General features: G+C 41.1%; 1 protein-coding gene and 1 pseudogene across 7 annotated transcripts in view; one reads left to right on the top strand and one right to left on the bottom strand.

The window, feature by feature from the left end:
* GIGYF2 (GRB10 interacting GYF protein 2) overlaps positions 1-14,787 on the top strand; it is a 137,192-nt gene that overhangs the window by 100,828 nt on the left and 21,577 nt on the right. For all 7 annotated transcript variants that reach the window (XR_014143328.1, XM_006739590.3, XM_081813382.1 and 4 more), the window contains 3 exons: positions 2,348-2,509; positions 4,227-4,385; positions 7,405-7,641. Coding sequence is in view for 6 of the 7 variants with exons in the window: in XM_006739590.3 (XP_006739653.2) it covers positions 2,348-2,509; positions 4,227-4,385; positions 7,405-7,641 (558 nt within the window). In the remaining variant the exon portion in view is untranslated. The remainder of the gene's footprint in view (positions 1-2,347; positions 2,510-4,226; positions 4,386-7,404; positions 7,642-14,787) is intronic.
* Positions 12,894-13,420, bottom strand: LOC102728026 (putative ribosome biogenesis protein RLP24 pseudogene; annotated as a pseudogene).

Below are 14,787 nucleotides of genomic sequence, written 5' to 3'. Positions count from 1 at the left end.
ACAAGTTTAAATTAAATCACTTAAAATTGATTGGTTGACACATTAATGATTATGATCAGATGTATACTTTAATTATATTATTCATGGTATAAACACTTGTTATAAATTCTAAGACCTAGGAAAATATACACTGCATTGCTTATCAAACCCTTGATCTGTGGCTTGAGTTCCCACATTGAAGTTTTTTTTTTGAAGATTTTATTTATTTATTTGACAGAGACACAGCGAGAGAGGGAACACAAGCAGGGGGAGTGGGAGTGGGAGAAAATGAAAGCCTTCTCATGGAGCAGGGAGCCTGATGTGGGGCTTGATCCCAGTACCCTGGGATCATGACCTGAGCAGAAGACAGACCCTTCACTGAGCCACCCAGGCGCCCCTCCCCCCCCGACATTGAATCTTTATAGTGGTGTTAGTTTACATTTCTTACTGTCCCCAGACATGTGGTTGAAAAGCTCAACATTAACATTAGATCCCATGTTCCATTCACATCTTCTGGAGGAGCAGGGAATCTTGAATTTTGGTTTTTAGAACTTTCCAGCTGGGGATGTCTTATCAACACTTAGTGTCATTGTAATGATTCTGGATTCTCATGCCTCTGGGAGAATCTTGTTCCTATTTTATACTTAATGTATTCTTATCATCTGAGGTAGTGACAGTCTCCTTAGAGTGCGCAGAAAGGGTTCATGGTCTGTCTCCATAAATGAGCAAGAGACCATAATTCAGCTAATTCTTCAGAGTGTTCTAGTACTGTAGTGCGTTGTGCTGGGAACACATAGATGATGAGGTAGGGTTAGGAACTTGCAGTCTTTTGTGTCTGGTGTGTGTGTGTGTGTGGAAGAGGATGGGGGGCAATGACACACAGGCACGTAATACTTAGAGTTACAGGTTAGTCAAGAAAGCACATGGGCTAGCTGTTCTCACCCAGTTGGAGAGGTGGGTGTCAGGAATTGGGTGACACTGTTGATGGACAGTAATACCTGCACTAATTTTCACTTGAAGAACAGTAGGATTTAACCCAGTTGAAGGAAACAGTTCCTGTAAAGGCTCGGAAATGCATGAGAACATACTGGCTCAGGTAGCAGCTAAATAATTTGGTCTGGCCTGGAGCCATTGTGTGTCTGAGGGATAAATGAAGAGCGAGGAGGCTAAGATGAGGCAAGCCAGTCATGAGGGCCCTTACACGTGTCCTGTTAGAGGGTTAGAATTTATTTCAGGGTGAAGGATGGTGTTATATGTAAGCCAGGAATGATTTTTTTTTTTTTTTTAAAGATTTTATTTATTTATTTGAGACAGAGAGAATGAGAGAGAGAGAGCACATGAGGGGGGGAGGGTCAGAGGGAGAAGCAGGCTCCCTGCCGAGCAGGGAGCCCAATGCGGGACTCGATCCCGGGACTCCAGGATCATGACCTGAGCCGAAGGCAGTCGCTTAACCAACTGAGCCACCCAGGCGCCCAGCCAGGAATGATTTTTTTGGTGGAACTTAAGGTGTTGTGCTGGGGAATGTGAGCAAAACGGATGCTGGGAAACCAAGTAAGGGACTTTTAGAAATGTGGATGAGAAAGTGAAAGCCTAAACTGTATGTGTGGCAGTGAGAAAGGAGATGAGGTGCTGGATTGGACTAGTAACTAGGAACTATAAATGATAGAATTTGTTAAGTGGTTGGTCTTCAAATTTTAAAGAATTCTATGATTTTTCACACTAGCAGCTTTACAACATTGCTGTTGAAACCTTGTAGACACACTGTTAGATCTTGAATCAGAAAATCCTTTGTAGGGATGAGCAAAGAAGTGCCACCCCAAGAGAATTCTGATGTTACTCTCCTGGTGGTCTCCTTCTCCCATGTCTAGGAGATGGGATGTGGTAGTGTGGAGTGAGGAGGTAGGTAAATGTTGGGGGAGAGTCCATTCAGTTTAGAAGAGCATGACACTGTTCTGCCTACTGCGACATACCAGAGCTGAGTTCTTACAGAGCTGGTTTCATCACTCACTTGCAGTACAAGCAACTGTGAATGGTGTAGTGTCTGCATCTTCCATCTTCTCCTGATGATACAGGTCGGTGATGTTGGAGTGTTTCTCTGCTTGGCTACAGGTTTCTTTGTCTTTTTTCTTTTTTTTTTTTAAGATTTTATTTATTTATTTGACAGAGACACAGCGAGAGAGAGAGGAAACACAAGCAGAGCGGGAATGGGAGAGGGAGAAGCAGGTTTCCCACTGAGCAGGGAGCCTGATGCGGGGCTTGATCCCAGGGCCCTGGGATCATGAGCTGAGCCGAAGGCAGACGCTTAACAACTGAGCCATCCAGGTGCCCCTGGCTTCAGGTTTCTAAGAGTATTTTCTTGTAATCACAGCTAGAACAGGAGAGAAGAGAGGCAGAAATGAGGGCAAAACGGGAAGAGGAGGAACGAAAGAGGCAAGAAGAACTGCGAAGACAACAGGAGGAAATTCTTCGGAGGCAGCAGGAGGAAGAAAGGAAGAGGCGGGAGGAAGAAGAGCTTGCCCGAAGGAAACAGGTATACCTCGGAGAACACGGACCCCAGAATTAGCCCTGAACCGCATTCATGGTTCTTGGGAGATGGTCCCTCTGAGGTTGAGATCCGGGAGTTAACGGCAGGATTGGGATTAGAGCCTTAGGAGATTCACTTCCTTTAGAAGAAATATCTGTGACCCAGTAGCAGCCCCTGGGGGGGTAGCTTCAGTCCTGGTAAATAACCGGAGTTGATTTCTTTGAATATTCTCAGTTAGATTTCGGAAGTAACTGAGTCTTTGCTTTATAACCAGTGATGATGAACAGTTTTTGTGGACTTTGGCTATTTATATTTCTTTTTTGGGAATTCTCTTTTCATGTGCAGGACCCATTTTTCTGTTGGGATTTTTACAAATCCCAGTTGAAACAATCCACTCTGTAATGGACCCAAAGTCCACTTTATCTCACATTTCATACTCATTGTTGGCCCCAAGAGGTACTCTGTGGAAAACAAAAGGGTCCCTGCTGAGATTAGATTTGAACTACTAATATTTCCTAGGGTTACACTCTACACTAGCACGTAAGGGCTCTAAGAAGTATTGCAGTAAAGAAATCAGTCTAATTCTGTGTTGCTCAGTATTTCCTAAATTTTGACAGTGAGACACCTCCCCTTTTTTAAGATTTTACTTATTTATTTGAGAGAGAGAGAGAGAGAGATCACGAGCAGTGGGGAGGGGCAGAGGGAGAGGGAGAAGCAGACTCCCTGCCAAGCAGGGAGCCTGATGCGGGGCTCCATCCCAGGACCCTGAGATCATGATCTGAGCCAAAGGCAGATGCTTAACTGACTGAACCACCCAGGTGACAGAGACCCTTTTCTTTGTACTTGACATGGGTGACTTTGTTCTTCAGAACACGTTCTAGAATACACAACTTTGCTCAGTACTTCTGACTAGAGAGCTTATTTCTACCACACCAGGCATTTTTGGTTGCTGTGTTGATTTGACCTATGTTCTAGGTTCTCAGTTGATTTGAGGGGGTGGGTAAATAAGGATTAATGGTACCAAAGAGAAGCCAAAGCCTCAGGCCTCCTGTAGCCCTTTCTGGGGTTAATTAGTAAATGCAATAGCTAATGTAGAAACTAGGATGGACTCTCAGTGTAGTGCTATTTAACTGCTGCTATTTTATTTTATTTATTTTTATTTGTTTATTTTTTAGAGAATAGAGCGTGTGCGCGCTTTAGTGGGTGGGTGGCGAGGATAGGGGCAGAGGGAGAGGGAGAATCTTATTTATTATTATTTACTATTATTATTTTTTTTTTAGAGAGAGAGGGAGGGGGGAGGGGAAGAGGGCAAGAGAGAAGATCTCAAGTGGACTCCACACCCAGTGTGGAGCCCGACACGGGGCTTGATCCCTCAACCCTGAGATCATGACCTGGGCCAAAATCAAGAGTCGGACACTTAACCGGCTGAATGCCCAGGTGCCCCACTACTTTAAATACAAATTATTTTAATTGTTGATATGTTTACTTCCCAACTTTTTTTACTTTTTGCTCTAGATCCTGGTTATATTCTTTTTATATTTATTGTTGACAGAGCCTTAGCAACACATAGTCTGTTTCTTTTCAGATTATAATGGGATATATAAATCAAGATCCAGAGTTCGTTTCTTTCTGTGTCTCTCTCTCTCTCTCTCTCTCTCTCTCTCACACACACACACACACACACACACACACACACACCCTTTTTTTTTTTTTTTTAATTTAGGAAGAAGCTCTGCGACGCCAGAGGGAGCAAGAAATTGCATTAAGGCGACAGCGAGAAGAGGAAGAAAGACAACAGCAAGAAGAAGCTCTTCGGAGACTGGAAGAGAGGAGAAGAGAAGAGGAGGAAAGGCGGAAGCAAGAAGAGTTGTTACGCAAGCAGGTGACAGATGGTTTGCTCTTCTCATTTCTTCTTTGAAGCTAGGAATTTGTGATTGGAAAGTGTTTGGATATGAGGATAGCCTGTTTACTGAAAATTATTAGAAGAGACCTAACTGACTCTTACTACTTTTGTAATGACTGTCCCACGGGTAATTACAAAAGCTGGACAAAATATCAAAGAACCAAAAACCCCTCAGAATACCAGAGAGAAATCTAAAGAAGGCCTACCCTTTAAAAAAACAAATGAGAGATCGGCAAGTTGACCACTTTTGCCTGAGGGTACTCTCACTTTTCTAAAGTGCACTATTCAGTGCTGCTTCATATTTTCACAGGCTGTGTAACAGTGGACACTACCCAGTTCTAGTACAACCAGGTCATTCTGCCACTACAGGCAGCCAGAACCCCTAAAGCATTTCCTTTTAATGTTTAAGAACTTAGATTTTTTTTTTATTAGTAGACTTTATTTTTAGAGCAGTATTAGATTTTCAGAAAAATCTGGATGATAATATGGTTTTCTCTATTATTATCTTACATTAATATGGCACATTTGTCACATTAAACCATTATTGATGTATTGTTATTAACTAAAATCCATAGTTTTTTTTTTCACATTTTGTCAATTTTTCCCTGTCTTTTTTTCTTTTTTTTTTTTTTTAAAGATTTTATTTATTTATTTGAGACAGAGAGAATGAGAGACGGAGAGCATGAGAGGGAGGAGGGTCAGAGGGAGAAGCAGACTCCCTGCCGAGCAGGGAGCCCGATGCGGGACTCGATCCCGGGACTCCAGGATCATGACCTGAGCCGAAGGCAGTCGCTTAACGAACTGAGCCACCCAGGCGCCCTCATGTCTTTTTTTCTGTTTCCAGATCCCAAATCCAAAATATTATATTTAGTTGTCTCCTTAGCTTCTTTGCTTGACAGTCTCTCAGGCTTTCCTTGTTTTGAGGGTCTTTGGCAATTTTAAGGTATAATGGTTCGTATGTTATAGGGTAACTCTCTCTTAGAACTCATCTGATGTTTTTCTTACAATTAAACTGGACTTACGGGGTTTGGAAAGTAAATCACACAGAGGCAAAGTGCCATTTTCATCACACTGTATCAAGGATACATATTCTCAACAGGACTAATGACTGCTGGTGTAGACCTTGGTCACTTGGCAGCAGCAGTGCCTGTTAGGTTTTTCCACTGTAAACATTACTCTTCTCCCTACATACTGTACTCTTTGGAAGGAAATCACTGTGGGCAGTCCATACTTACACATGTAGATTGACACAAGCTGGACATTACCTGATTTTGTCTTAGTTCTTGATTGAAACTCTTTGAGCAACCTAAATACTATTAGAGTAGATAGACCTCAAGGGTAGATTGTATGTCAGTTCATCGTTTGGCTTATTCATTTGACAGTTAACATATTTAGTTAAGGTACTATATGCCAGTTATTGTGCTTGATTCCTGGTGGAGTATGAAAGTTTTAAAGAAATGGTTTCTGTCCTTAAGCTCACTGGCTATGTTGGTGATGATTATACAAGAAATAAATGCCACAGTTAGGATGCTTTCAGGTGCAAAATGAAAATATTCACCTAAAAAGAGTTTAAACAACAGATCCCATGTCAAGGATATAAGGCAGTAACTCAGTGCTATCATTAAGGATCCAGGTCCTTTGCAAAATTCTGCTCTAGTGTTTCTTGGTGGGTTTACTTTGACTTCAGATTTTTCACCTCATGATTAGGAGTTTTGGGTACCATGCTCTTGTACAGCCTGCAAGGGAATGATCCTTCTCTTATGCTTCTTTTGTTTCAGAAGAATACCTTCTCTAGAAGCCTCCCAGCAGATATCCCTTTGGCCTAAATCATTATCACATGGGTGCCCCTAGTTACATTGGAAGCTTTTTATTTTTTTTAAAGATTTTATTTATTTATTTGAGAGAGAGAGAATGAGAGAGAAAGAACACATGAGAGGGGATAGGGTCAGAGGACGAAGCAGACTCCCTGCCGAGCAGGGAGCCCGATGCGGGACTCGATCCAGGGACTCCAGGATCATGACCTGAGCCGAAGGCAGTCGCCCAACCAACTGAGCCACCCAGGCGCCCACATTGGAAGCTTTTTAAAAAGTGAAATCTGGCATTTTAGACGTCTGAGGTGACAGAGCCTCTGTCCCCAAGGAAGAAGCCTGAAAGGAATGGTTTTTGGATAGGAAATAGTTGTTGCCACGGGTGGACTAGGAGCAAACAGAGGACGAGGTATAATTGGACAAAATGAAATGGCAGAGGGGAAGTTTACCTCCTAAGGGCTAGAGAAGTCCTCGTAGAGTGGTTGATACCTGCCCTGAGTTCTGGAGAATGAAGGGGAATGGGCTATCTGAATAAAACACAGCATTGTAGGTACAGTAAGCAGACTCTGTGAAGGAGGGTGAGGAGAGTTCCAGAGGGCACATTGAAATGGTTTTGTAGAAGGAAAGTAGAAGGACAATGAGCCAAGGTACAGGACCGAGTAGTAGAGGGATGGACAATGGGTTGAGGAGAGATGTTCCAAAGGACCCGTGGGTCACAAGGGGTGTGAATCTGGGATGGAATTTAAGTGTTCTTGTAAGGTTGCTCTGGTTCCAGAACTGGTTGACGCTTTCCTGGTAATCTGTCCTTGCAAGGTCTTGGTAGCTTTTCACCTTCAGCACCCTGAAAAGCTAGCTCTGCCTCAATATAGGAACAGTCTCCAGAAGCCTTTGCTGCAGTTGGTGGTGATCTCTTAGAGAGATCAGTGCTTACCACCGATGTTCAAAGTGACATTCCTTTCATGGAGAATTTAGCAAATAAATTGAAATTTTATCCTGTAAGCATGCCAAGCCTTTGTAGCTACTGTAAATATATTTTAAAAGAAAACTTACCTCTGCCTTTTGTCATCATAAACAGAGTTTCTGTTCTCTCTGGTACTTGTATAGTTTTTTGACAGAAACCTTCTAAAGTGATTCAGATTTTTTTTAAACACAATTAAATTTTATTCTCTTTTATTTTTCCTTCTGGGAAGGAAGAGGAGGCTGCAAAATGGGCCCGGGAAGAAGAAGAAGCCCAGCGTCGATTAGAGGAGAACCGGCTGCGGATGGAAGAGGAGGCAGCCCGACTCCGGCATGAAGAAGAGGAGCGGAAGAGGAAGGAATTGGAGCTCCAGCGGCAGAAGGAGTTGCTGCGCCAGAGGCAGCAGCAGCAGGAGGCTCTCCGCAGGTTGCAGCAGCAGCAGCAGCAGCAGCAGCTGGCTCAGATGAAGGTAGAGCCTCGGCACAGCCACAGGGGCTCCTTGCCTGGTAGTTTTAGGTGGATGCTGGCAGGGGCAGTAGCAGTAAAGCAGTGTGCTTTCTTTAGTACTGAACGTTAGTAGCTCCCCCCCCGCCTCCCAAGTAAGCTCCATGCCCAGTGTGGGGCTTGAACTCACGACCCAGACAAAGAGTCGCATGCTCTACCGATTGAGCAAGCCAAGCAGCCAGCAAGACTTAGTGACTGGATTTGAGGGACAAAGACAGAGCTGGGGTGGCTGCCAGGTAGTAAGCCTTCGGTGACCATAAAGTTGTGGCATTAGTGATGGAATGGGAGTAATTAGGAAGCTTTATGGCAGGGTCCCAAGAACTTTACATGTGATCTGTGGTTAGCAGTATGGTTTAGTGTCCCCTATCTTCAGGGAGCTCATGGGAGAAAGACATATAAATAGGAAATGTGAATACAAAGTGGTGAGTGTAGTGAGAGAGGTGGCAGTTCTCCGGGTGTGAGCACATGGGAATTAGTTAGGAATGCAGATTCTCAGGTCCCACACCAGACTTCCTAAATCAGAACCTTTTGGGGGTGGGACCCAGTAATCTGTGTTTGAACAAAGCTTCCAGGGCATTCTTCTGCTTCCTCTAAAATGTGAGAACCACTGTCCACATGGGAATGATGGGAAGACTTCCTAGAAGAAGTTAACTTCTAAACTGAGTCATAAGGGAGGAAAATGAAAAACAAGAAAAAGCTAAATAGGCAGTTTGGAGAATGGAGGGGTTTTTGAGAGAGGAGACATGGTGTGAGTAGAGGAATGAAGTTCAGAAACACTGTGGTATGTTTGGGGGAATTTAAAAAGTCAGTTACTACTGCTGGCAAGTGAGGTCTGAGAGAAGTGTGGGCAGGGTCTGTGTCACCATGGGTTGTATATACTCTATTAAAGAATTAGGACTTAAAGGTGTGTAAAACAGAGTGGGACACTAAAGTGTTTTCATCTAGGAAATAGCACTGTCCGATTTGCAGGAGCAAATATTTATCACTTTGAGAACTAAATGGAAGATGGACTTGTAAGGAACAGAACTGGAGGTGAGCAGAGTGCTTGTGAGGGGCTGGTGGAGTGGTCCAGGTGAAGGAGAGGAAGGTAGTGGTAGGATTGGAAAGGTGGAGTTGAAGATGGCAGTCATTATTGAATGTTTGCTTTGTGTCAAGCACTGGACCACAGCTTTTCATATGTTACATCATTTTATCTTTACAACCATCGTTAAAAGCTTAAGTGTGGATACCTATGTTCTGCCAAAGAGGAAAAATGTTCAGGAGCTTAATTTTAACTTGTTTTGGGTCCAGCTGAGAGTTGAGAGCAGAGCCGTGCGTTAGAACCCATGTATCTTTGGCTCCAGGGCCGTGAAAAGGCTGTCAGAAGACTGTTCTTAGAGGCCACATCATAGAATGTGGTCACTGATAAGATTATGGGGAAAAGGGGGAAGACAAAGGCACAAGTAACTTCCAGATCTCTAACTTCTCTGGCTGTCTTTTGTGTGTCTGGTTTTGACCTGTTATCTTCCAATAAAGACTGTAGAGATTTTTTTCTTTTTAATGATTTTATTTATTTGAGAGAGAGAGCGAGAGACAGAACACAAGCGGAGGGGAAGGGGCAAAGGGAGAAGCAGACTCCCTGCTGAGCAGGGAGCCCAACGCAGGCAGGGCTTGATCTCAGGACCCTGGGATCATGACCCGAGCTGAAGGCAGACGCTTAACCACTGAGCTACCCAGGTGCCACAAGACTGTAGAGAGATATTTTGTAGATAAACATTCTGAGTGAAGATAAAGAACTTGAGGTGGTTATGAGGAATTGCTAAAGGTTCTCTGGAGCCGGGGGTAGGGGGAGTATTTTTTTTTTTTTAAGATTTTATTTATTTATTTGACAGAGCTATAATGAGAGAGGGAACACAAGCAGGGGAAGTGGGAGAGGGAGAAGCAGGCTTCCCACCGAGCAGGGAGCCCGATGTGGGGCTCGATCCCAGGACCCCGGGACCATGACCTGAGCCGAAGGCAGACGCTTAACGACTGAGCCACCCAGGTGCCCCGAGAAAAGTTTTTTAAAGAGGGCTTTATTGAGATAGAACTGACATACCATACAATTGGACCAGTTAAAGTAGACAATTCAATAATTTCAGTATATTCAGATATGTGCAACTGTCACCATGTGGATTTTGACATTTTCAGTATCACCCTAGGCCCCCCAAAACACCCTCTGGCTGTCACACCCTACCCCCTGTTCTCCCCAGCCCAAAGTAACTCCTAATCTACTTTCTGTCTAGATTTGCCTATTCTAGACATTTCCCATAAATACAATCATATGATATGTGGTGCTTTGTGACTGGCTTCTTTGAATTAGCATAGTGGTTTCAAGGTTCACTTATACTGTAATACGAATCAGTACTTTATTCCTTTTTATGGCTGAATAGTATTCCACTATATGGACATGCCAGCTTTCGTGTATCCATTCCTCAGTTGATGGACATTTGAGCTGTTTCTGTCTTTTGGCTATTATGAGTATTGCTGTTATAGATAAATATTTATGTACAAGCTTTTATGTAGATGTATAAACCTAGGAGTGGAATTGCTGGGCCGTATGAGAACTATGTGTTTAATGGTTTGAGAAACTACCAGACTGTTTTCCAAAGTGGCTGTACCGTTTTATATTACCACCAGCAGCAGTATATGGGAATTCAGATTTCTCCAGATCTTCATTAATCCTTATTATCTGATGTTTTGATTGTAGCCACCCTTGTAGGTGTGAAATGATATCTTGTGGTTTTGGCTTGCATTTGATGACAAATGATGTCGAGTATCTTTTCATGTGTTTATTGGCCATTTGTGTAGCTTTGAAGAAATTTCTATTCAAATCCTTTGCCTGCTTTTAATCTAGGTTTGTCTTACTGAATTATAAGAGTTCTTTATATATATTCTAGATATTCTGTTCACGTGGTCTATACATCTGTCATTATGCTAGTAACACACCGTCTTGATATTTTATTGCTTTGTTTAACTTTTGAAATCAGAAAGTGTAAGTCCTCCAACTTTTTCTTTTTCCATATTGTTTGGCTATTTTGGGTCTCTTTCAGTTCCATATGGATTGTAGAATGAGCTTATCAATTTCCACGAAGAAGCCAGCTGGGATTTTGACAGAGATTGCTTTGACTCTGTAGATCAGTTTGAGGAGCTTTGCCACCTTAACAATATTAAGTCTTCTGATCCATAAACATGGGATGATTTTTATTTAGATCCTCTTGAATTTCTTTCAGTACTTTATAGTTTTTAGAGTGTAACTTTTGTATTACTTCTGTTAAACTTATTAAGTATTTTGTTCTTTTTGATGTTCTTGTAAATGGAGTTTTCAAAATTTCATTTTCAGATTGTTCGTTGCAAGTATATAGATACATAATTGGTATTTTTTTTAAAGATTTTATTTATTTGTTTGACAGGGAGAGATAACAGCGAGAGAGGGAACACAAGCAGGGGGAGTGGGAGAGGGAAAAGCAGGCTTCCCGTGGAGCAGAGAGCCCGATGCGGGGCTTGATCCCAGGACCCTGAGATCATGACCTGAGCCAAAGGCAGATGCTTAATGACTGAGCCACCCAGGCGCCCCTACAATTGATATTTGTATATTGAGCTTGTATCCTGCAATCTTGCTGAACTGCTTTATTAATATTTCTTAATGGATTCATTAGGATTTTCTGTATACAAAATTTTGTCATCTGCAAATAGAGATGGTTTTACCTCAACCTTTACAGTCTTTTATTTCATTTTCTCCCTAGTTGTCCTGGCTAGAACCTCTAATACAATGTTGAATAGAAATAGCAAATTGAGTATCTTTGTCTTGTTTCTGATCTTGGGGGAGGAAGCATTCAGTCTTTCACCATTAAATTTAATGTTATTTGTGGATTTTTTTGCACATGCCCTTCATCAGGCTGAGGAAGTTTCCTTCTATTCCTTCTTTGTTGAGCATTTTTATCCTGAAAGGGTGTTGGATTTTGTCAGATGCTTTGTGTCTGTTGAGATGATCATGTTTTTTTGTTTTGTTTCTATCAATATAGTGTAATATATTAATTGATTTTCAGATGTTGAACCACTGTTGGATTCCTGGGATAAATCCTACTTGGCATATAATTCTATTTTTATATGTTGCTGGACTTGTTTTGCGGGTATTTTGGTGAGGATTTTTGTGTTCATAAGAGATTTTGGTCTGTAAGTAATTTTTTCTTTCTTGTGATGTCTTTGTCTGATTTGGTGTCACAGTGATGCTTGGCCTTGAAGAATGAGTTGGGAAATGTTTCTTCTATATTTTGGACGAGCTTGTGAAGAAGTGGTATTATTTCTTCTTTTTTTGTTTTTTTAAGATTTTATTTGAGAGAGAGAGCGAGAGTGAGTGAAAGAGCACGAGCAGAAGGAGCTGCAGAGGGAGAGGGAGAAGCAGGCTCCCTGCTGAGTAGGGAGCCTGACACGGGACTTTGGGATCATGACCTGAGGTAAAGGCAGACGCTTAACAGACTAAATCTCATAGGCGCCCCAAAGTGGTATTACTTCTTTAAATCTTTGGTAGACTTCAGTGGTTAAACCATCTAGGCTTTTCTTTGTGGATAGTTTTTTGATTACTAATTCAGTGTCTTTACTTTTTTTTTTTTTTTAACTGCAAAGAAAACTTATTTTGCAGATCACTAGCCATTAATTTTTATCATTAGTTCTTACATAAATACTGCCTGGTGCCATTATCCAAATGGCAGGACCATTTTATGTCCACACTTCACTTCTGTATTCACAAAGAGAATTTGCATGACTTACATAAATGTAACTATCAGGGGTGCCTGGGTTGTTCAGTCAGTTGAGCATGAAACTCTTGATTTTAGCTAAGATCATGATCTCAGAGTTATGGGATCTGCCCACATCAGGCTCTGCGCTCAGCACAGAGTCTGCTTGTCCTTTCCTTCCGTCTCTGCCCCTCTCCCCGTGTGCACACTCGTGCTTTCTAGCTCTCTCAAATAAATAAATAAAATCTTAAAAAAAAAAAATTAATGTAACTATCAGTGAAGGCTTAACAGTGGAGATGCAATCTAACATCCATAGTATCTAATGTTTTGCAGATGGCAATGTAGGGGAGATGTATTTTTAATTACCTTTCATTTGAGTGACCTTATTTAAAATTAATAACTTAGAAGTTCTTATAAGGTCTCCTAAGGAGATTTTCAAAAGCACTTAATAGAAATGGTTAGTGAGATTTTTTAAGAAATATCTTCCATGTCCACATGCTGTTGTGATTTCTGCACCATTTTTGCTTCCAGCTGCTTTCCTTTGCCTGCAAAAGGGGCCCGGATAAGATGATGTTTTGCTTGACTTCTTTGATGTCCTGAGCTTTCTGTAATTCTTTATTTTTCTTTAATTTGTTCATTATAAATTTAGCTTTTTGTTTCTGGTTGACCTCTTCAACTCTCCATTGCATCAGTAGTTTTATACCATAGCTCTCACTCATATTTGATAGGTTCATTTCTATGTTTTTCAAATTTGAATGAATTATCCACTGTAAGCTTTTTACCAGCTGCTATATGGAATGCTTTACTCCATCTGACCTTGTAATGATTGCGCTTCTTTTTAAAGTTTTTAATGAGACTTGGATTTACAGAATCTGAGTACCTTACCGTTGTTGCAGACAAACATCATGCCATGGCTGGGGTGAATGAGCCCTGAACAGAAATAGCACTTCTCAATACACATGTTGCAACCGTGTGGGTTCCCACTGACCAAATGCCAGTCTTGAGTGGAATTCTCAATGTCTTCTTCTTTTTTTTTTGAATTTTAATTTATTACCAGGAACAATCGATGAATTATATCACATTAAACATAAATGAATCCAGTGAGCCATGTCATTGGTATTTGAGGCTATGTGCAGATCCCCTTTTCATTTCAGATAGGGCCTTCTTCTAGTAGGGCCACTGGTGGAAGGCTCTAGCTTTTAACATCCTTAGGCCATTTCTCAGGTTTCAGCTTCTGTATTATCTCTGATGAATGCATTTTGACTGGGGCAAGAGTCTGAGCAGCGTAATGGCTCAATGTCTTCTTAAAGGTCTATTTAGCTTGTCTGTTTCTTCTTGAGTAAGTTTTTGGTAGTTTGTCTCTTTATAGGAATCTGTCTTCTTCATCTAGGTTATCTGATTGGTAAACAGTTGGTTATAGTATTCCTTTATATTCCTTTTTGTTTCTTTAAGATCAATAGTGATGTCCTCCTTTCCTGATTGTAGTAATTTGAGTCTTCTCCCTTTTTTTCTTGGACAGTCACGCTAAGTAAATTTTGTTGATCTTTTTAAAGAACGAGCTTTTGGTTTTATTGATCTTTTTCTATTTTATCTGTTTCATTAATTTCTTCTCTAATTTTACTATTTCTTTCTGCTTGCTTTAAGTTTACTTTGCTCTCTTTTTCTAGTATCTTAAGGTAGAAGGTTAGTCTATTGATTTGAGATCTTCTTTCTCAGGACAGATGTTTGCAGTTATAAATTTCCCTCTAAGTATTGCTTTAGCTCCTACCCATAAGTTTTGATTTGTTCTTGGACTCATTGGTTATATAGAAGTGTTTTGTTTAATTTCCACTTATTTGTGAGTTTCCAAAATTTCTTTGTTACTTTCATTTCATCGTGATCAGAGAGAACATACTTTATATTCTTTTTCTTTTCTTTTACTTTATTTTTTAATATTAAGTAGGCTCCACACCCAGTGTAGGGCTTGAACTCATGACCCTGAGCTTGAGTTACATGCCCTACCAAATAAGCCAGCCAGGTGCCCCTATTTTTCCCTTTAAATGAATTATTGAAGTTGGTTTTATGTCCTATTTTACCTTCCTTAGGTCTGTTCTGGAGAACGTTCCATGTTTCTTTGAGAGGAATATATATTCTACTGTTATTGGCTAGAGTGTTCTATATAGATGTCTTTTAGGTCCAGTCAGTTTATAGTGTTGTTCAACTCACCTAGATCCTTGTTGATCTCTACCTTATTGTTTTGTCCATTATTGAAAGTGGAGTATTAAAGTAATGAAGTCTTTAAGTATCATTGTCTAAATATTGTCAAGCTACTGAATTGTCTATTTCCTTTAATTTCTGCCATTTCTTCATGTGTTTTG

The sequence above is a fragment of the Leptonychotes weddellii genome, chromosome 3, assembly GCF_054177405.1.
Source record: "Leptonychotes weddellii isolate Sample4059 chromosome 3, ASM5417740v2, whole genome shotgun sequence".
Lineage (NCBI taxonomy): Eukaryota > Metazoa > Chordata > Mammalia > Carnivora > Phocidae > Leptonychotes > Leptonychotes weddellii.
This window is presented reverse-complemented; position numbering and strand designations above follow the sequence as displayed.